The sequence below is a fragment of the Neopsephotus bourkii genome, unplaced genomic scaffold (assembly GCF_033783945.1).
Source record: "Neopsephotus bourkii isolate Nb327-2 ecotype Australia unplaced genomic scaffold, CSIRO-AGI_Nbou_v1 NB_787, whole genome shotgun sequence".
Taxonomy (NCBI): domain Eukaryota; kingdom Metazoa; phylum Chordata; class Aves; order Psittaciformes; family Psittacidae; genus Neopsephotus; species Neopsephotus bourkii.
In genome coordinates this window covers 778,885-802,073 of record NW_026901283.1, presented here as the reverse complement: position 1 = coordinate 802,073, position 23,189 = coordinate 778,885, and the positions used below count along the sequence as shown (strand labels likewise).

The following is a 23,189-nucleotide window of genomic DNA, read 5'->3' as shown; positions in this document are numbered from 1 at the left end:
GCCCTGCAGAGAAGGACTTGGGGGTGGTGGTCGATGAGAAACTGAACATGAGCCAGCTTCAGTGTGCGTTTGCAGCCCAGAAAGCCAACCATATCCTGGGCTGCATCAAAAGGAGTGTGACCAGCAGGTCGAAGGAGGTGATCTGCTCTTGTGGTACTCTTGAGGTCGTCTGCTCTTGTGAGACCTCACTTGGAGTATTGTGTGCAGTTCTGGTGTTTTCAGCATAAAAAGGACATGGAACTGTTGGAACAAGTCCAGAGGAGGCCACGAGGGTGATCAGGGGACTGGAGCACGTCCTGTATGAAGACAGGCTGAGAAAGTTGGGGCTGTTCAGCCTGGAGAAGGGAAGGCTGAGTGGAGACCTCATAGCAGCCTTCCAGTATCTGAAGAGGGGGCCTACAAGAATGCTGGTGAGGGACTGTAGGGACTGTAGTGACAGGATAAGGGGTAATGGGTTAAAACTTGGACAGGGGAAGTTTAGATTGAATATAAGGAAGAAGTTCTTTCCTGTTAGGGTGGTGAGGCACTGGAATGGGTTGCCAAGGAAGCTGTGAATGTTCCATCCCTGGCAGTCCCTGGGACCAGATTGGACAAAGCCTTGGGTGATATGGTTTAGTGTGAGGTGTCCCTGCCCATGGCACGGGGGTTGGAACTAAATGATCTTAAGGTCCTATCCAACCCTAACCATTGTATGATTCTTGTGGTAGATTAGAAAGGCAAAATTTTTGGGTAGCTGACATTTAGTGCTTGAGAAGATAAATTCAGGTAAGTAATTAACTCTTAGTTTTTTGGAAATATAGCACACACTCACACCCAGTTTCTTTAATTTTCAAAATTCCCTGCATAGATATGCAATAGCAGTGCCTTTTTCCTTTTTTTTTTTTTTTTTTTTACATTTGAAGGAGAAAAAAAATCTTTTAAAAAAGTTCTGTTCATAAAAACTAGCTTAAGAAATGTTTTTGGAAGCATAAAATGATTTCAAATATTTTGAAGGTAAACTAAGTTAAAAATGAAAACCAGCTGATCTGGCATTTTACTCTTACAACCTACCTGTAGGCAAATGTAGTGAGCGTAGGAAAACAATATATTGGCAAACTACTATAAAAAAGCTTTTGCATATTGCTCAGTATCATTAATCATTATTAACTCAGCTCATTCCAGAGTTTCAAACTTTTGTTTTTATTTCTAAGTTTTCTATATTTTCTATATTTTAATATAAAAATGCTCAAAGCAAACTACTTTTTAAATATTCTGGGTTAAATTCAATTCAGCATGGATGTTTCTGATACTATTCTAGGGATTTTTTTATCCCAGACAAGTTGTGTACCTTGTGCAAGCTGTAAAAATCTTTGGATTTCCAAGCTGACGTTGTCCTTAATGTAACTTTATTCACTGTTCCTTTTGCTGCACTAAGTCTCAACCAAATCCTCCAATTAGTGCAAAGTTATAAAAGTATAGACAGATGGAAATTTAATATTTATAGCAAAATGCCCAGGGTTTTGATAACTGGAAACTCTTGGAGCAACAGATGATGTTAGCAGTTAAGACTTAGAGAAAGCAGCCTGTTCAGGGAAACATGAAAGCTCTTGTACTTTCTGAAATAATAAGTCATCCAGTGATGAACTTAAATGTCAGCATTAGTGTTTCTGTGAACTGGAACCATCTGTGGTTAACTGTCTAAAATAAATAAATAAATAAATAAATACTTCCCCACGTGGTCCCTAAAACCAAGTAGAAGTTTACAGGATTCACCTCTTATGCCACAGTTTCTATGAGGTTTACAAACACCACCATCTTGACAGATAGTTGAGTATTGCAGATCTGCACATCCATTTTTGTGATCAGCCCAAAGTGCTGCACAGTTGTGTTGTGAGCTTGGCAGGAATAGCTCAAGAAATACCACTGAGGAGTGCTGCAGGGGTAGGTGCATGCATAGGGACTCACGCTTTTAAGTGTTACTTAGGTGGAAAAAAAAATATACGTGTGTAGAAACTTGTACCATGTTGTAGCATGCCATTACCTGTGTAAGAAGTTTCCATAGATATCTCTTGAAGAGGCTGAAGTGTTTTAGGAGAGTTTCAAGATTCTCCACATTGAGTGATGCTTTCACTGTATTTCAGCATATAACAACAACATATAGTTGTTAAGTATGCTGTTGGTTATGAATATCCTATACCATTCATACTTTCTATAGTATTGTTATCTTAATCTTGCGTTGCATTATGCCACTATGGTAATTTTTAAAGGAGAACAATAAAGAAGGATTTCAGTGAGCTGTATAATGTTCTGATAGCAGTAAACCTCTCTACCTTCAAGGCAAGAGCTGCTTCTCTTTTTATTTTTTATTTTTTAATAATTTAACATATATATTGAAATAGCATCACTAATGTGATACTGTGTTGCTTTTCAGCATCTTAGTCTTTTAAGCCAGATCGTTGCAAATATATATATATAATGGAAAGTAAGATTTGTCATTTGTGTTTTAAAGCTATGAGATGATACATCAGATGATTTGTAAAATCATGTAGTTGCTGAAAGTAGCAAGACAGTTGCTTAACTATTTGCACAAAACCACCTGTGCACCTAGTATCTATTACAAACGGTGAGATACAGCCACAGCAGAGGTACTTGTTCTCCTGCATGCGCTGCTGCTTTTGGAAATTCCACTCGTGCACTTGCCTCTCAGAAGCTTTGGTCCCACCTGTGGTTCTCTTTTCAGAGCAGCAGCATTTCAGTACTGTGTCGCCACCACAGCTGCTGTCTCCCTAAGCTGTACAAGAAGTGCAAGTGTACTTTCGTTGCTTATCCAGGAACAATATATCGAGGTCACCAAGAAGAGAGGAAGAATGTTGTACTGCTGTCTTCAGTTTAGAAAGGATGTTTAAAGTTGGAGTGCAGAAATGAGGGATGAAAATATTTTATTTTCTTTTTATTTTGAGGTGGCAGCAGACAGTGACTACAGTATGTAAATATTTGCGAAGAAAGGACTGTGAGGAGTAAAGGAGTCCTTAGCAGAAAGCCTACAGGGACTAAGCCATTGGTTTATGGCTAACAGATAAAAACTAGAAGCAAAGCCACCTTAGTATTTAGCAACACATACAGTCTTGTCAGTGTCTGGGGGATGGTGAACCATGCAATGGTTTCCTCATCTCTTGCGTGTTTTCACATAGAGGCTGCAAGCACTTTCCAGAGGATTTGCTGTTATAAATAAAGGCTGATCTTTGGGCTTAATACAGGAACAACTGAATGAAATTTGATGCCCTGTGTTAAGTTTGGTTTAGGAAGATTGAAGGAATGGTGCAGCAATTCTGAGGAACACAAAGACTTTTTTTTGAGAAAATAAAAGGAACAATTTCTTCTCTAGAGTTTGTGGTAGAATGCACAAGAATTGATGGGTTTCAGTGCAGCATGTTAGACATAAAGAAAAATGTTCCACTTGTCAGAACAGTGAAATATGGAGGGAAAAAAAATGCCTGTGGAAGTTGAAATAATAATTTAGATGTGGTTAACTTTTTCCTTGAGTAAAAGAGATGAACTGAATGACCTCTAAAGTTTCTCCCAGCCTTTTCTCTGAGAGCCTGTAGTGGGTAATGTAGCTGTCAATTTTATCTTCAACTTCCTAAATCTTATTCTGGTTATCTTTTACCCCTGCTCAGCCAAAGTCTTGGGCTTTCATGTAATGTATCTGTTTAATGGCCTTACATCTGAACATGAATGATATTCCACACATAATGTCAAGGAAAAAAGTAACAACCCACCATCTTCTTTTTAGGTCCTCCAGGGAAAAGAGGTAAGCGGGGCAGAAGAGGAGAGACTGGTAAGTTTTCAGTTTCATAAGATCCATTGTTTTTTGGCACCAGTGTTTTTTTGAGGATACATAGCCAGCATGCCTTCATTTTTAGTTTTATTACTTGAGTGCTACAAAAGAGACTTCTGAAATGTCTCTGAGAAAGATTTGTGACCCTTGGCATATACCTGATGGCTTTCCAGATAGTTTTCTAGTCTTGGGCATCACTAATTTGTAAGCAGACTTCAGAATGCTTGACATGGTATCATTTGTAACATATTCTAGTCATCAAAACATTTTGGTGTCTTCGCACACTTGTGCAAGTTAGAGTAACTCCATGTAATTCAGTACTTGGAGTGCTGTAAGTCAGTGTTACATCAAACCCCCTTGGTCTGAAGTGAACAATTGCATAAGGACATAAAGAGCAAAATGATTTTTTTTATGTTAAGAGTATCAGTACTCAGGGAAATAACATGATAAGTAGACTGCTCTGTATGAGAGAAATTTTTTCTACTAGAAATGAGCGCCAAGTAAGTTCTTACGGAAAAACATTTGTTGGTTCATTACCCTGTACCAGGGGGGTTGCTGTTGAGAGGATCCTGCTGGTGGTGTGGAGCTTGAAATTTCATTTAAGACAATGTTGTGAGATGCTGAGCACCTCTTCCTGCTGACGTTCACAAGAATTAGAATTGATTACCTTGCAAGATGAAGTTCTTCATAGAGGTGAATTTTCTGGAGGCAGTGCAGGAGAAAATGAGCATTTCTGCCCTCCTTGGCTGTCTCATCTAATCTGCCAGTTAGGAAAATCTTCCAATCAACTTGATCTCTGTAAATCTCCTGTAGCTTTTCTTATCTCTGTAAGTGATCATTTATCAGACTTTAAAAAATTATTTCCATATTTTTCTACATCTCAAAACTGAAGCCAAGCCCTGCCAAAAGTTAATACAAATCACCTTGGTGTTTCCATTCAGTGTTGGCTTAGTATTTGCTTCAAAGAAAATTTCTGTGGTACAGAAGGAAATTCTGCGTTTGAGGATTGTCTTACAAATGATCCTGACAATTTGCGGGATGCTTTTTGATTCATTTTACATTTCAAGTAAACACATATTAAACTATTAATAAAGGAAATTGATCTCATTTAAAAACAGACCTGCACCTTAAAATGGTGTTTAAGAATGTTTACCAGGATAAAGAAATTACCTTAGTTACTGGACAATAAAATTGCATTGTTAAACCAAAAGGCTATCAATATTAAAAGCAATCTCAAAGTACAGCTGCTGTTTTATACTCCTTTTGCACTTCACTTTATTCAGAAATTAGAGAGGCATAAAAGCTTAATGAAATGCTATTGATTTGGGAGCTGCAGCTGCTCAACTTAATAAGACTGAAATAGTAGATTTGATTTGTGGCCCTTTGATAATGTTTCCAAGAACTGCTATGCAGGTCTTTGAGTCTAAATAATTGAAAAAATGTGCAAATATCACTTCACAAAGTGTGACATTTTAATGGGAAGCATTTTATATGTGTTCCTTTAGAAAGGAAGGTGATGAAAAGAAAGTTCAGCCCTGCCAGGTCACCACTAAAACCTCTTCTCATAAGCAAAGTTGGAATGCTGGAAGGTCCTAGTACCTATATGTCTTGATGAGATGCCCAGGTTAAATGCCAAGGGTACTTTGTGCAATTTTGCAGCCAAGCTGTGATCAAATACCAACTGTGTGGCTAACTGAAACTGGTGATGTGGTTACGTATGCTTGATGCGGAGACTGACAAAATGAATTGTAGTCCATGGCTGGTATTCTTGGAGTGGCATGAAATTGCATGGAAATGGATGGAGAAGCAACTTGCATAAGATTGCATGACTGTAATTGAAGAATTGGTAAGGTAAGTGCATGCATTTGGGCCTTAGTCATATTTACAAGTTACAAAGCACAACCAAGCTAAAAAGTACTTGAATGGGAAAATGTGTACAGTGTATTAGCAGTGCTCCTCACTTACAATCCTGCGGCCTTGTGCTTAGCTTCATATATATGTGTCTTTCTTTAATAACTTCATAAGCTTACACATTCTTTTTTTCTCTTTTTTTGCCCTCTTTCCCTCTACCCCATCCCACAGGACCTCCTGTAAGTACAGTGATACATTGTTGGTTCTTCCAGAATCAGGGAGAAATCTGTTAGATCCTGTTAAGTTATCACCGTGATAAAATGATCATGTATCATCAAGAGGGAGTTTTGATATTTATACTTACACAGTGTAAATGCTCACTAATTATCTTGGAGCTGGATAATTTAATCAGAAAGTTCCTTAAGAAAAAATTCTCTAAAACAATAAAGCTTTACAGTCACCACTCCAGATAACAGTTTGGATCACAATTCCACGTAAGTATGTTATGCTCATTTTGTTTATGCCTTGATAACAGGTACTTTAATACAGTATAAAACGTGCAAGTATAGTATCTTAGGCCCAGACTTGGTCACTCTGCCTTTTTCTGGGTAGTAACTTGCACTGCAGTCATCACAAAGTCTTCGGGTACCCGCTCCTTGTTCTTCGGAGGTGTATGAGCTTATCCAGCTTATTGCAGAGTAATCACTGCTGAAGCCAGTATGTGCTAGTGTAAAATGAATATTAAATAATACTGTTCAGTTCAGTAAATTAGTTGAATCTTGTGCTAATCCTATTTGTAAGAAAACAGTTTCTCCCTTCTGGGGATTTATGATGGTTTTGTTTTGCAGCTAGGTTATAAACTTGGTTGGGTTTTGTTTACTTTGTTGTACATTCCTGGAGTAGGTCAAAAGTCAGACTTGAAGAACAGGACTAAACACTCAAACATTTCTATTTGTCATGTCATCCATGTGCACCATATGGTGTAAAAGTGTGACCATTAAAACGTTGTTTCTTTTACAGTGTTTGCAGGCTTCTATTTTTTTTTTCTTTGATTGATATAGATTTTCACAATATTTTCAGGACCAGATTATCTGTCTATTCTATGCTACATGCATGCTTGAGAAAGGTGAATTAATATGTTGAATTCCTGCTATGACCTAATAATTTTACTGTAAATGGTATATGCTGAGCAGTGATACTACTTATCCCTGCCTGACAGATTTTGACCCCGTGCTTTATAGCTCATCGTGTCAAATTAATTTAATAAGCCATCAGTGAAAAGCCATGCTTAATGCATAAAGGTACTATTTATTTGAAAGAAACACCATCTTCCCCCATTTCTTTCGCAGTCTTCCCATGAAACACAAAGAACAACTGTAAATCATGATACAAACAATTTTCCTGTAGTAAGACAATGTGGCAAAAGTTCACTGTGTGGGTCATTATGGATGCCTTTGACTTCAGCTCCCTGCTGTTTTAGTACAGGTCCATTTAAAAAAAGAAAAAAAGGGTCTCAATTGTGGCTCCCAAAATGGAATAATTTTAGGAAGAATCTGAATTAAGTTCTAGTTTCATATTAAAAACCTACAGGACTTCATCTTGCTGAGAGGCAGTAAGGGTTTAAGTTGCTATAAGGCAAAATGTAATTTCTGTTCCCAATTAACTTTTTTATTTTCATAGGCACAGTCTGGCTAGGGGCAGCTGGTGTGAACTTAGTTATTGTTTTCATCTGGGAGTCTGTGGTAATAATTTTCATTTAAAATAGCAAATATTTGTTTATCCCACATAGGGATTAGTTGTAGTGTTTTCAATGGCTACTGTAGTGCTCTGCTTATTTTCCTGGCACATGACTACTGAGTATCACATGTAATAGCATTCAAAGGCTGCAGCTTTCATTTATTTTAATTTTTTTTATGATCTGTTATAGCATTCTCAAATTTCTTCTTTGGCACCTGTATGCTAGTGGCAGCCTATGTATGTAATACTTTACTGCCTAAGCACTAAACCTGTTTTCCTTTTAACCACATACTGCCCTTCAATCTAAATGGATAATTCTCTTAATACCAAAAGGAATTTCAATAAACATCAGAAGAGCCATTAGCCTTTTAGTTAGAGGGTTTATTTAAGTCAAAACTTATAATTTTCATTGCCAAAGCCTCATTTCTTCACTGTGTGAATTTTTTCACTGTGTGTATAAATTTCATATTTATTGGTTTGTAATGTCATCACATACCAAAAATTAATTGATATGCAAATTATAATCTGCCAGTAATGTACTCTGCATGTTTGTTATGTCGTATGTCATGACTGCGTTGTTAATGTGTGTCATACCATTTCATCTCATTCAACCAGGGTCTACCAGGGCGAAATGGCTATCCGGTAACTCATCAAATATTTATGACAGTATATATTACTCTGAAATCATGATGTTGTGTTTTAGTTTTCCTTTATTACTGTCAAAAAGACCTGCTTTCTATTTCTCATATACCTATAAAATGTAGGACTTTCCTCTAGAAACAAAACAAAAAAACATTGAGAAGATTTTTAAAAGAATATGAGTGCTTGCAGTGCATAAATGCAATGCACTGGTTGTTTGATGTACATATTTTGTGTTCAGTTTCTGCACTCTTGCATACAAAACTAAGTTTAATTAAAAAAAAGTTTTCTATAGCAAGATGCTGCATCTCAATTTACCATGTTAGAAAGCTGTACGGTTGCTTTATGGAACCTCTAAGCCCTTTCTTTGAATTCTGTCCTTTTTCTCTTGACTGCTTCAAGCAATGAGTTTTGAGAAAACTAAAATGCTATGGCAGAGGTCCTAGCAGTTGGCTGCATTGTCTGTCACAGAGTAATTTTATAATAATGGATGCAATTAAGTTTTCTGTCAGTTTCACCCATATCTCTCGAATTTATTCCCTTAAAATATATGAAATAATGCATCTTTCTAAAATCTACCAATAATATATTTCTTCCATGTAGTCAGGCTAGTTGACTGCAGTGTCCCTCTAAAGGAAAGAAGTATATGCATGTGTATTAGAAACCAAGTGACAAAATGTGTTAGTGTGATACATTTCAGAGACAATGCATATGCACAACACAGTGACTGTTAAAGTATGATAATGATATTACTCAAAGCACTTGATAGTATATCTTGGAAGGCCCTCCCGTACTGATTTGCCTATATATTTCAGGCAAAATATGCCTAATTTTTCAGTGAGTTTTAAAAATGTTTCTGTTGGTAACTATAAATCCCATGCTTTGAACATCTGCAGGTAAAAGGCAATTTCATAGTATCATTGAATTTCAGAAAGGTTTGGGTTGGAATGGAACTTTATAGATCATCTAGTCTAATACAGGCCATGGGCTGGGACATATTTCACTAGACCACATTGCTCAAAGCCCCGTTCAACCTGACCTTGAATGTCTCCAGATGTGAGGAATGCACAGCTTTGGGAAACCTGTTCCAGTGTCTCTCTGCCCACATCTTCCTTATTTCTGACCTAAACCTGTCCTCTTTTAAAATCATTGTCCCTTGTCCTGTCACTACAGGCCTTGGTCAAAACAAAACAAAACAAATCCAGACCCAACCAACTAAACAACAGCAAAACCAACAAACACAAACAAAAAACCCAAACCAAAAGACAAAAACCAGAGCAAAACAAAACAAAACAACCAAACCCAAGCCCTTCCGTGTTTCTTATAAGCCTCCACTATGTATTGAAAGTCCGCAGGAAGATCTCCCTACAGTGGTCCTTTCTCCATTTGGAAGCTCAACTCTCTCAGCCTGTCTTTGTAGGAGAGGTGCTTCAGCCCTCTGATCATCTTTGTGGCCTTCCTCTCAGCTTGCTCTGACAGGTCCATGTCCTCATTATACTGGGGGCCCCAGAGCTGAATGCAGAACTGAGGCAGAGTCTCAGCAGAATAGAAGAGGAAAATCACTTCCCTCAACTTGCTGGTCACAATTCTTTTTATGCAGCCTATTACAATGTTTTTCTCTGGGCATCTTCTGTAGTTGCAGAGTTTTCTGAGAAATGCTACCAATGAAGCATCATCCAATGTCTATCTTTATTAGTAGAAGTGGTTGAAAATCAACTGGGGAGGAATTGATCATCATTATTAAGAAACATGTTGGGTATACTGAAACCATTATTAGGTTTTATCAGGTTTCCTATTTCACTTAAGACTGCTTAATCTGTGTAGGTGAGTGCACAAGTGTGTGGAGGAGGAGATAAGGTGAAAAACTTGCTAAAATGCCTTTTTTTCTCGTCATCCAGCTATTAGCTCTGTATACAAAAACTGGAATTTAAAAGAAAAAAGACCCATAGTGACAGTAAACCAGCTGTTAGGCTTCTGTGAAAATTAAATCTTTGGTGTTCCTCATTTCAGTTAATGAGCTTAATACACAAGGTAAAGTTTATATTGTGCACAGCACGAAAAACCTCATAGATTTAACTTTTCGGCCTAAAGTGTAAGTTGAGAAAATGAGTGAATGTATTAGTGATGGATTCATGCATGTCTTGAAGGCTTCATGGGGACAGTTTGAAAACATAATTTTCTGTAGAGCCTGAAGGCCAGTCCTTTCTACTGGTCCAGCTGCTTTCTTGAGAAGATTTGCTGTGGAATTTGAAGACAATAAAGTTCTTGGAAGCCACACTATTGAAATTGCTGGGTCTAATAGTGGCATTGTTATAGGCAAACTTTAGCCTGAAAGCATTTCTGTTCATGCGTGCAGCCATCCATGTGTGGAATCATTTGCTTTCAGTAGTGCTTAGCATGAGTTGAACACTACTTCTTCCTGCTTGAAAGTGACTGGGAATAGAATTTGGCTATGGTTCCTGAAAATTGTCATGTGGCTAGCTGTTTCCATCTTTTCAGTTACAGCCACATCCACCTGCTTTGAATGGGAAGTATGTAAGAGCAAGTGCAATGCACTTTAAAAGTACTTATATAGCCCTATAGAGCTCTATGAAAAGGCTATTAGTGTTTAAACTTATTTCTCTAGAGTCCTATTTAACTCCTGTAAAAATATTATTGCTTTAATCTTTATTGGATATTCTGTGAGGATAGTGAGATATGTCTGTGAAATATAACTTAAAAAAACCTCTCTGCTCAATAGCCCAAAACATAAGGTTGTAATCTCACAAAATCTAGTGGTTGTTTTCTCCAGGACTGAAGTTTTCATTGTCCATGTTCATTCTAATTTTAAAGGTAACTTTAGAAATAATAATTATAACAGTAAAAGGAATGAAAGTGATAAATATAAGTTTCTGGGAAGATGCGATATTGAAAGTCAAGAAAATAAGCTGGACTTACTGCTAATGAAAGCCGCAGTTATAAAAGGTTTTATAAGACCATAATTAAGTGGCTATCATGTAAGACACCATGAATACTATAAAAAGTGTACACTGTACAGCTCCTTTCTTTCCTCACTGAAACCTTTATGTAACGGACAAATGACCAAATTTGGAGTTGTAACTCTTTCAACTTGAGTTTAAAATTGAAATAGGCTATCACATCTCCTTAAGGGAAAGAGAACAAAAGAGTGTACAAACATTAGAGAATATGAATATAGGCATTTGTTGCAAGGGTTTTGCATGACAATGTCACTTAAGAAATAGTGCTAGAACTTGGAAAAAATAAAACATAACAACAAAAACCCCAACCATTAAAAATACCCCTTTTCTCAAGTTGAGGTATAGACCAAGATAAATGTCCAAGCACATCATCGTGGAAGTTGTTGCATATGTGGTAGTAAAGCTGCACTATCACCAGAATAAAGGGTCAGAATATAAAGATGTCCATAAAGTATTGCTTCATAAAAGAGGGGATCAGGGAGAGTTCACCTACATTTTACCATGATGTCAGTCTGCAGAACATCTGATGCATTTACAAGACTTTTAGGAATTGTGGAGGTTATGGTTGCTCCAGGTGATCTTGTATTAAATCATAGAATCATAGAATAGTTAGGGTTGGAAAAGACCTTAAGATTATCTAGTTCCAACCCCCCTGCCATGGACAGGGTTGCCTCTCCTAACATCCTTGTCTCATCTTCAAGAAATTGAAGCAGATTCTTCTCTTGCAGAAAAGGATGTTTCTGAAGTGGAGGTTGTTCTCCTGTAACTAATATCATCACTTGTTCAAACATGAAATGTGCATCCTTGAAATTTCATCTGTCATTTCATTTAATATTTTCCTAGCTCTTGAAAGACTTTCTTACCTCTGAATGGTGAAGATGACAAACTGGCCAAGATTAGCACTGCAGGTAGAAAATTTCAATTATTCTTTAGCCTGTTATATTTCCTTCAAGATTAGAAAATATCTTGCTCACCACACTTCTAAGTTTTGCACATGTAAAAAAGCATCCCAATATACCCTAAGACAAACTGTTATCTTGATATGTAAAGAATTTCAGGCTGCTAGTAGAAGGCTCTGATTCCCCTTTACCTCCCTTTCTGTATTACTAAAGGTGAAGAGCATTTCAGGTAGAACAGAGAAGGGCTGTGAGGGGTTTGAATTTAAAGAAATAGTTCTGGTGTGGAAGCGCATGGAAACTCCTGTTGTGAGAAATTGGAAAAAGGCATTTTATTGTCCTGCTGTGTTGCTTTGTCTTTGAAGGTGTTTCATGTTTCATTTTCTGCTGGGTCTCCAGTTAAAGACTGAGGCTGTGTAAGCAAATGTGTAGTAAGTAGCAGTGTCTGTATATGTAGGTATGTATGTAAAATTAATCCTATTCAAATGCAAGTTTTTCAACCGCATACAATGGCAGCTGATTTGCTGTGAAACGAACATAACTGGCATAATCAGAAGAGAAGAAATAAGCAAAGACTGAAAGTTTTCTATCTGTGATTAAGTACAGCTTATGGCGGTTTCCTCTTTTTCACAGTTGTAGTAAAATATAAATGTCTAAGTTCTAGGGGTGGCTATGTCAGGTCCTAATCTTACACTGAGAGTTTGGCTTGGTGATCCTGTAGAAGGTTCCCAATCTACAGCATTTCTTTTTCTCAACAGGTACCTTTGCAGACCACTTTCTGTTTTTGATATTTGACCAAAGTAACATCTTAAACATATACCAGCAAGACTTTTGCAATAAATTTCAGGTTTGGTAGTGAAACACTGATAACTATTTTAGGAGCTTTTTGTTTGCTTGGTTTTTGTTTGTTTTTTTTTCTTTTTTTGTGGGTTTTGTTTGTTTTTTTTCTTTTTTTGTGGGTTTTTGTTTGTTCATTTTAAATGCACAGAAAATTCAAAATATCTGGAATCTTGAAAGTTTCTTTATACTGTGACTTTAGTATGCATTTTCTCAGTTTGGTATACTTTGGCCTTATTTTTAGTCCTGGCAAATGTGATGAGCTTGGAAGACATGAGGTTTTCAGTTGATCCATCTGCCTCAAACTACTTGCTTGTTCTCAGGGAGTAGAAGGAATTCTCTGCTTGCTTTGAAGAGATGCAGTTGATCAGCTGTCCATCTCAAAAGGTTACTGAGTTTACAGATTTCCTTATTTGTAACCATGTACGCATTGCCCATTGTTCCAAAAAGTTGTCAACTGATGCCAGTGCTTCAGATTCAGCAGAAAATGAGTGTCTGTTTGGGATGAGTATATTCCTATTTCACAAAACTACTTTCCATTAACACATTCACTGCAACAAATTGGGACTTCACAATAGTCTTGCCATGATTCACCAAAACCCTGCTTACAAGACATCTATTTGTTAGTGAGTCTTCCAAGAGTATACTTCAGCTCGCATGGAGTATAATACTGTCACAGCCAACCCCTAGGCTTTTGTATTCTGTACACAAGAGCTACAGCGCTGTAACAGAAGCTTATAATGAGAGCTGGAGTTCTCTGTTACAGTCAGGTCAACAAGCAGGGAGATACGGCATTCAGTTCCACTGTCACATGTGGGGTTAAGTCAGTTTCTACAGCTGCAGGCAAAGGATACTTTCAGTGTCTTCCATGGATATATCTGCCAAGTCCAGCACCCAGGGGTAGCTCTAGCTACTGGAGTGGATTGTTCTAAGTGATAGATACCAGTATGACCTTTTTCAAGCCATAAATATGTTATAGGATCTATGCTTTGAGCAGTGGTCAGCCAGAGGAGGGTCACTTGCTTCAGTATGAATTTTGTCTTGATATCAAGCCATAGATATGGCCCTAATGGGAGTTTTTATCTGCAGTATGAAAAATTGCGTTCTGTCAGTTAATATTCTGATAGGTAAGAGGTAAAGTCCCTTCTGTAAAGAAGACAGTTGCACCTTTCTTGCTTGCAGTTGTTGCCATCCTGTAGTATTCGTTAATAGGCCTACAGTAGCAGGTTGTGTTGAATCTTTTATTCATAGAAAACTTCAGTAGCACCTCAGAAATATTCCTAACAGTCAGGACACAGTGCAGCAGAATTTCTCAACAATGCAATACCAGAATCTCAACAGTTGCACTGTTCCCAAATACATGCTGCACTTTAAATAGGTGCAATACACACTTGCTGCTAGGCAGGTTAACTATGTAGTATTTCTGTGCCATTTTGAATGAACTATTTACTGAAACCTTTCATCAGTTATGCACCCAGCATTACACCCAGCATTACATGAGTGTAAATAAGGGAAGGCAGCGTTTACTTCTGCAACTCCCTGGAGGATGCTGAGAGTGCTCTAAGCTATTCCTTATCTGTGACTGTGATAGTAAAGTAACTGCCTCATCTGCAAAAGTCAGTGATATAAAACTGTATTTCTACCCTTTTCCTTACTTGCAATTGTAAAAGAAATTGCCATATATAAACTCAAGTACAAACTTTACATGATGACTTAAGAAAATAGCTTGTGCTGCAATAAATGCCTACATAGTATGACTACATAGTATGTTCTGGTTTAAACTCACTAAACTTTCTAAATTATTTAGTCCATTTTATATATAGTACTGCAAACAAGGATGTAGAAAATAGTAGAATAATAAGCCAACATTATAACAGATAACCTCAATGTATCATTAGTAATACAGGCAATTGTTACCATACGCTGGATCCACCAAGACCATCTTTAAAGCAATTTCCATCTTGGATGCATGGACAGAGAACTTCTCTACTGCAAAATCCACATCTCTGCATGGCACTTCCTAGATGTTAGCGTGTGGGGAGAACTGAGCACATAACGCTAGGATACAATGGGCTAGTGGATCAGTGTAGGCTAGATTCACAGTTGATGTCAGTTCAAAATAATACAACCTCATATATCTGTCAGATAAATACAGAATGATAGCTGATAGCAAATAGGTAGGATAGATGTAATTTAACAATTAAAAGTCTTTTATCAGTGTTTTCCTCCTTAAAAATTGTGCTCCTCCATAATAAAGCATGCATAGGCAGAGAAAGCAATTAAGCTAGTTAGTCATTTACTTGACAGTATATATAAATTCCTGGTCTCTCTGGTCTCTCATGGAGTTCAGCTTGGCAGGTGACATGCAGGAGGATCTAGTTATGATTTTCATATTTATGCTTTGGCAGGTGTAATTAATGCTTAAACCACACCTAAGACCTTTCATACTTGCCTTTCATTAGACACCCCACTTGAAATTTTCCACTAATTTCCTCAGAAGGCAAGATGTAACTCTCTAGTCTAACAGGAATATCTTTATTTATGAAAGAATATCTTTATTTATGAAACAAACTACCTTGGAGTAAAGTTTTGTGTTCCAAAGGAATTGCAATTCTAGGCCTTTTTTCTCAATTTGTGTTTGCCAGTTACACATGAATGTAGAGTGAGTAACCAGCGATAGTTAAAAATGACTCGTACAATTTGCCTGAGCTGTCGCTTTCTCACAGGCAGTTTTTAGATTCAAAGAAAATGTTGAATTACTTACAGTAGAAATCCTATATTTGATTACTATTTGTATCTGTTGCAAATAGGAAGGGAAGGCGCAAACCATCCTGTAAAAATTCTGAAGTTATCAGTTTCTTCACCTTGAAGGAGGGTTGCAAATATGATGTGTCATTTCCACACTGGGTTTTTCATTTGGACTTATGATATAGCTGAAAGATACACAAGACTTTACTACCCATACATCTCCAAGGTGAATATTCCTATGTAGGAGTTTAAGTGTGTTGTTAAACCTAGCTAAGGTCAAGGAGGATAAAATTTTGTTGAAGAAACTTGTTCCTGAATCACTAAAATCACTAGACTAGGTGGCTAGATTTTGTGATTTCCAGAGTGCAGGGTGGAAGTGTTTTCCTCAAGGCTGTTTGCATGCCTGCTTCCCCCTGTAGTCAGCCCTCAGTTTTCATTTATGAGAGAGGCAATATGAGGAAGGGAACACTTGGAGCAGACAGGCACCTGAACTGCTTCTTCTTAAAAAGCTGATTAACAAACTTTTTCCCTACTGGGAATCAAAAAGTTCTTTCATCCGCTTGTAGTGGGCCCTACACTGCTTAACATCATCCAGTAATTACACCAGAAATGATCTGGCTAGTGTTTGTCAAGCTAACAAGGTTCTCAGCAATATGTCTTTTGAGTTTCTTCTTCAATGACAGAACTTAGCTGGTGCAAAAAGACTTAAAGTACTTTTTATCTGTTCTTGGGGATCTTTGGAATAGGCACACTGAGTGTGCATCTTGCCTTTTGCATCACAAGGAAAATACCAAGGTGGTGTTTGGACTGCCCTTATTTTTATTTCCTCAGCTATATGTATGCATATCAAAATCAAGATTAGTTAAAGCAGTTTCTAAAAGCAAGCATATTTTATGGTAGGAAAGATTTATACAAGTAGTGTGGAAAGTCAGTTGGAAGTTTTTCTGTGACTGTGTAGAATACAGATCATAAATCACCCTCACAAAACTTTTTTTTTTCCTCTTTGTCTTAAGGTAAAACAACTGTTTTTCTTCTAATATTGAGATCTGCACTGAACTGATAATCTAACAGAGGACCATTGAGTTAAGAATTCTTTTTAGATTATTTTGTGCATGTTCATGATAGCTGTTTCCAGTATGAGAGGAATTTAACCCTTTGTTGCTTTTCCTCACAAAAGGAGCATGATTCAAAACAGTCATGCACATGAGCACTCATCAGTTGAAAGAAATATTAAATTTTTAATGTAGAAATTGGTTTCTTGCTGCCACAAGACACGCTTATGAAAATAAACTGTTGTTAGCTCCTGCTTGGAAATCTGGAAATCTTAGCAGGTGAAGTAAAACAAGGGAAAAATTGGAAATTGTTAATAGTCCCACTGTTCTTTCTGTAACCGTTCTTCATTTTACCATATCAATTGCAACTAAGCAGCAATAAGGGTGATACTTTTACTTTCATTCATGTTGAACAGCGCTTACTTAGAGAAGCCATCCCCAGAATAATAATTACTTACGATAAGAAGGCAAAGAGGAACTGGGATGCATGCAGAGAAAAATAATAGGAGACAAATTGTGGGTGCTAAGGAAGTTCTTTGTTTCTTAGTACACAGATTTTTGTGAAACAGAAGTTGTGTCACTGTACTGGAGTTTTGGGCTTACACTGACATCCATATTTTAGGTCAGTAATATTAGACGTGTATATTAGACATACTGGAGGTTTTGGCCTCCAGCAGTTGGAATGCTCTTAGTTTGCAATTTGCACATTTAGTTCCAGAGGGTGATGTAAACAATGACACAGTTTTCCATAGGTGAGAGTGAAGGCTGAAAGAAAGTGCTCCAAAAGCACCAAGAGGGCAGTTCAGCAATTTTTGTCATACATAATGCAGTATTTCTATTTCTAGTCATCGCAAAAGTGCAAAAAGGGCAAGTGTAGGTTCCTTTTTTTTTAATAAGAATTCTCCAGAGCAAAGGCTGTGGGTTTTGTTCAGGTAGTCTGACTGATTAGCCAGTCTCTGAAGAGAGAATGGCCTCAATGTTTCCACTTCCAGCTATGTGGATTAATTATCGTGATTTTTTTTTGTAGTCCACTCTGCCTATGATAGGAGACCTCTCATTTTAGGTTTCTGCCTTCCAGCTATGTAAATTGTAGTCTGGTATTGCCATCACATACAAATTGTTTCTCCCTAGATGGCAATGCAAAGAAACACATTTTTGCTGTCACCAGCTTCTGCAGAAACCCTTTTCTAATCTTGAAAGCCAGTTATGTCAGAAGAAAAAAATGAAAATGTATTATTTGGATGGATTCGTGGGCAGATCCACAAAACTTAAAAGAATAGTCTAGAGATTTTAAGATTAAATGGACTAGTGAGATTGGTAAATGCTTTAGGATTTTTAAAAGCTGTTTCACCAAACTATATTCTGTCTTTGGATTCGCCTTCTCAGCTCTGGTGAAACTTCAATTTACCTTGCATAATCTGACAGAAATTAGAAAGCAGCTGAGAGGAGTGTATGATTTGCTGGAGTATGGCTCAGAAAAGCAGAGGTATGAAATATTCAGCTTTGCAAGTTTTCTTGGCTAGAGGGGAGGTAACTCATGTTCTAAACAATCTGATTTCAGTAACTTTGTTTCCTTAGTTAAATATTTTGTTTGCTGAGTTTGCTTATTTCTGTTTGTGCAGTAGTTGTCAAGGAAGAAGGAAGGACTTCTTTCTGACTGGGCAATGAGACACTGGCTCTACTTGGAGTTAAAAGAGGTTTTCAGAATCAAAACAGAAAAAAAAGCTCTGAATTTGTTTCTTGATTGGCAATCTTCAGAAAGCAGATGTATGAGAACTGAGAAACTTGGTAGCTTTTCCTAAGTAACTTGAGGCAAAAAACAGACACCAACTCAATAGGAAGATGAGCTTTTGTTCTGCAGTGTAAAAAAACCCCAAACTCACCAAAACAAAAAAAGCATCCCCACACACACACCAACCCCCCCAACAACAAAACAACCACACACATAGAAAAAGAAAAACCATAAAACAACCCAAATAACCAAAACCCCAAAACACAACCCCTGCCCCTCAAAGAAATTCTGTTTATTTTCACATAAATTTCACTCGTCAGAAGTTTGAAAGTTGGGCCTGTACATATACTTTCACCTGAAAAATAAAACCCGAACCAGGCAAAACCTGCAGAAGTCTGAAACAGCATTACTGTTGGGGCTCTGAATTGAAATGACAAGGTTCTTCCAGCATTCTCCCAGTAGCTACTTTCAACCTTCTCATGAACTTCCAGATGTTACACTTTGGGTTTAAATTACAGTGTCCAGGGGTTTGCTTGAAAGGCAATTAGGACTGATGTCTGAGGTTGGCAGGAGAGGGCATTAAGGCAGTAAAGGAGGTAGCATTCGGCTCCCCAGCTAAAATAATATAACTAGTGAAAGCACAGATTTGCAAATAAAGATGCTATATTCCTATCTGAGCACTTTATGCAATTTATAATCTTTGTTATTACATGCTTAATGATTTTGTTTTCATAGTCATGGTAATAGGTGTTCCTTCTGGAAACCAAGTTATGGCTTCTGATCATAGCAAGATTTATGTGAAGATTTTTCTTCAGGGACTAGAAATAGTTTTTTTTTCTTAATTTTTTTTTTTTTCATTGCTACATCCCTCTTTTCCTGTTAAACTGGGGGAATAGAACAATAAAAACTGTATAGAGAAAAATTTCAGGAAGAAAGAATGAAAAAGTTTGTAAAGCATCCCTGAATTCTGCTTTATTTCCTGGAATGAAATAATCTTTTAAAGTATGCTTCATATATTTTTTTTCCATAATGATCCATGCTTTTCAAGATTTTACTGGTTCCAGCTCATTTTGGAGGGGACAGAGTTTATGCAGCACCATCAACTTCTAATGAATGATTTAGGTTATAGCATGTTTAAGACAACAGTAATGCCCTTAAACTAGTTTCATGCACATTTGTGCTTTTTAAATCTGGTAGGTGCGTGACAGAAGTATCTGAATGGGCTTGCATGTGCAGAATTTTATATTCCAGCATCTGAGCACATATGGCAGGGCATAGCTGAAAGCACCTGCTTTGGTGTTTAAGTTTTAACACAGTTCATCTGTACAAGTTTGTTTTTTGTTTTCCTTATGTTGTATCCCAGATGGAAATACTGCATTTCTGGACTAGGACTAGTATGACCATTGGCATTTTGGTTATCCTAGAATTCTTCACATCATAGTTGAAAGAGACTGGGGGTTTATCTACATGTTTATTTATAAACACTTCAGTACCTTGGGTTTTCATTTTGATCTCTTTTAAACCCTTTGTAACTGTTCTCCTTTCTAATGGGGATGTATTCACTCTGACTGATCTCCTTTGTTATAAGTCAAAAGTGAAGTGCCTCTATGGCAGCTGTATTTTTTTCTTAATTCCCTGGGAGCCCCATTCAAAATACTGCCTCTATGGACAAACAAGAGATGTGAGGGTCAGGTTCTTCTGTCCTAATGGAGCAAAAATCAATTTACACACCTGCTCTTGAGTTTTGCTAATCTTCCAGAGCTGATGGTTCCATCAAGGGAAGGTCAAAAATTGTCCGCTGCAGGTTATTTCTCTTTCATCCTGTATTACTTACCAAAAGGCGGTATTTTTCCTCAATGGACCTCATTCCCCCTGAAAAGAGAAGTTGTATAGAAACCAAAAGAGATTGACTAAAAGAAGTGACATGGATTATTTTTTTTCTATTCTATAAAGCCATCAAAATATAAATAACAAAATTATTGTTCAGTAGGGCTTCAGTGAGCAAACAGATTCACTTCCATAGTAGCATGAGGAGACAGATTATTCCAGGAGAACAAAAAGCTAATTCATCAAAATCATCATGCCACAGCTGTTACAACAACTTATCTCCTACTGAATGCTAGCCAGCTAATTTTTGAGAAGTGACATTTTTCAGAGTTTATTGTTTTCTCATCAACATGGCACCAACCACATCAAATATATTCACACAGTAATGTTGGCATTGATGAATTGGCCATGTGCTTTCTATTTACAGATACAGGAGTTTCAGCTTCTTCAAGAGAAATGAGAACTTTTAGGAGATTTCTCTCTGGTCTTGGTGTAGGTTCCCCATGTTTAAATACTTCTAAGCTATGCTGGAATTCAGTAGCATAACAAAGTATTTTTATGGAAACACATAGTTCTTCAGTCCTTCAGAAGATTGTTTTTATGGATGGGTGAGGCGTATAGGGGTAAGCACTTTAAGATTACAATTTCAATACAGTTCATTTTTTAACAGCAGGCAGTTACAATGTGCTGTTTCTCAACTCACTGCACCGTACATTATTTGCCAAGGTTAGAGAGATTCATTTTACAGTTTTCTTTTCTTTTTTCTTTCTTTGTCCTTTTTTTTTTTTTTTTTCCATGAAGGAGTATCAGTTAAGTATTTCATACCTGGGGTTGTAGTCTACAGTAAACAGTGTTAGACAGTGGTAAATCATAGAATCATAGAATAGTTAGGGTTGGAAAGGACCTTAAGATCATCGAGTTCCAAACCCCCTGCCATGGGCAGGGACACCTCACACTAAACCATATCACCCAAGTCCTCGTCCAACCTGGTCCCAGGGACCACCAGGGATGGAGCATTCACAACCTCCCTGGGCAACCCATTTCAGTGCCTCACCACCCTAACAGGAAAGAATTTCCTCCTTATATCAAATCTAAACTTCCCCTGTCCAAGTTTTAACCTGTTACCCCTTATCCTGTCACTACAGTCTCTAATGAATAGTCTATCCCCAGCATCCCTATATGCCCCCTTCAGATACTGGAAGGCTGCTATGAGGTCTCCACTCAGCCTTCTCTTCTTCAGGCTGAACAGTCCCAACTTTCTCAGCCAGTCTTCATACGGGAGGTGCTCCAGTCCCCTGATCATCCTCATGGCCCTCCTCTGGACTTGTTCCAACAGTTCTATGTCCTTTTTATGCTGAGGACACCAGAACTGCACACAATACTCCAAGTGAGGTCTCACAAGAGCAGAGGGGCAGGATCACCTCCTTCGACCTGCTGGTCACACTCCTTTTGATGCAGCCCAGGATACAGATAATCCATTTTTAATGAACCAAAGCAAAACAGAGTCCACATAACTCTATTCTTTACTATAATTTGAACTATGTTGCTCTTACTCTTTCTGGAGCTAACAGTAGTTACTCTTTGCAGTAATTTGTCATACAGATGCGACTTTATGAATTTTGCAGATGTGGGTGAGATGTATAGGCTACCAGAAGAAAAAGTGTCTTTATATAATCTTTTTCGTAGCCTGATGTATGAAGACAACCATGGTGCCTCACAGTTTGGGGTTCATATTCATACTTGTCCCTTTTTCCCTATATATTTGCAGTGTGTGCAGTGTTGGCCATGATAAATAGAAGGATTTCTGCCCACATCTTTCGTCCAGCTCTGGATTTGCCCAGTTCTTTCTCATGGTTGTTTACATACATATTTCAGCAAGAAGAACAGTGACAGTGCTAAGATATTCAAAAAAGCATCTGCACCACAAGAAATTGCCTGTCAGGTTTCCTGCAGTAACTATAAAAATAAAAAGTATCTCAGCAATTATTTTTCAGCTGTGAAATATGCTTTTGAAAAGCTGTGACTATAATTTTTCTTGCATAGAACTCTTTGTACTCCCTTATTGTTACCATACGCGGTGCTTCTTTTGTAGTTTAACCACGCTCTGAATAGCCAAACTCTGAAAAATCTTTCTTTCTCCAAATTGCTTACATCTACACATAACCAGTCTATCTTATAATTGCAAAGGAACTGCTTGAGTATTCAGACTCCATGAAGGGCTACTGTCTAGGAGTCTCGTAATCTAGAGCGATGATGCTCCAAGGAAAGTACTGGAGACTGTACCTGATATTTCTGGTTTATTTTGGAATCTTTAAACTGTCACTCATCTTTCATCTTGTTCTGTTATTGATGATTTCCATCATCTGATTTAGGCTAATATGGACACTAAAGCCATTAATGAAATTCAGAGGTTCAGGTCACCTGTCCTTTTGTTTCTTGAAATTCGAAGAAACTAAAAAGTATGAAAAAATGCAAGGATTTTCTTTTCTGTAACAAAACTAGCAAAATACGTGTAAGATTCCTGCCAGTTCTGTTTGGCAGCTTAGTATTAGCACTGGTTTATTGCTTTACATGTGCACACTGCATATTTCTCTGTCCTGAAGGCGCTACACTTGACAGGTGGTTTAAAATATAGATTGGAATAACTCCTGATTACTTTTTTGCGCATCAACTATATTCTCAACTGAGAACCTGGTATAGCTTTTCTGGCTGATGGAGGCATAGTCTGTAGCCTTAATCATGGTGCTGCTACTCTTCATTCTCCAGGTTTTATCGGAATCTTGCTTCTGAGGCTCTTCTGTGCTTCCAGGATATGCTTTGAGATCCTTGTTGGCTTGACAAAGGCAATTCTGTAGGAGTTTTTGATGACAGAGTTAATATGTGGCTTGCAACCAAATGAGAGATAACTGGAATTGCAGAATGAGGGTATTAAGGGCTTCAGAATAAACTTGGTTGACTGGTTTTCTTCTTGTTTTGGTGTTTTGTGTTGGGTTTTTGTTGTGGTTTTGGTTTTTTGTTTGTTTTGATTTTTGTTTTAGTTTTATGGATTTTAGTTAATGTAGTTTTTCCATTGAA

General features: G+C 37.5%; 1 protein-coding gene across 1 annotated transcript in view; it reads left to right on the top strand.

The window, feature by feature from the left end:
• Positions 1 to 23,189, top strand: part of COL25A1 (collagen type XXV alpha 1 chain) — a 308,091-nt gene that overhangs the window by 158,410 nt on the left and 126,492 nt on the right. Inside the window, exons 3-4 of the mRNA XM_061355191.1 lie at positions 3,773 to 3,817; positions 5,900 to 5,907. Coding sequence (XP_061211175.1) covers positions 3,773 to 3,817; positions 5,900 to 5,907 — 53 coding nt within the window. The remainder of the gene's footprint in view (positions 1 to 3,772; positions 3,818 to 5,899; positions 5,908 to 23,189) is intronic.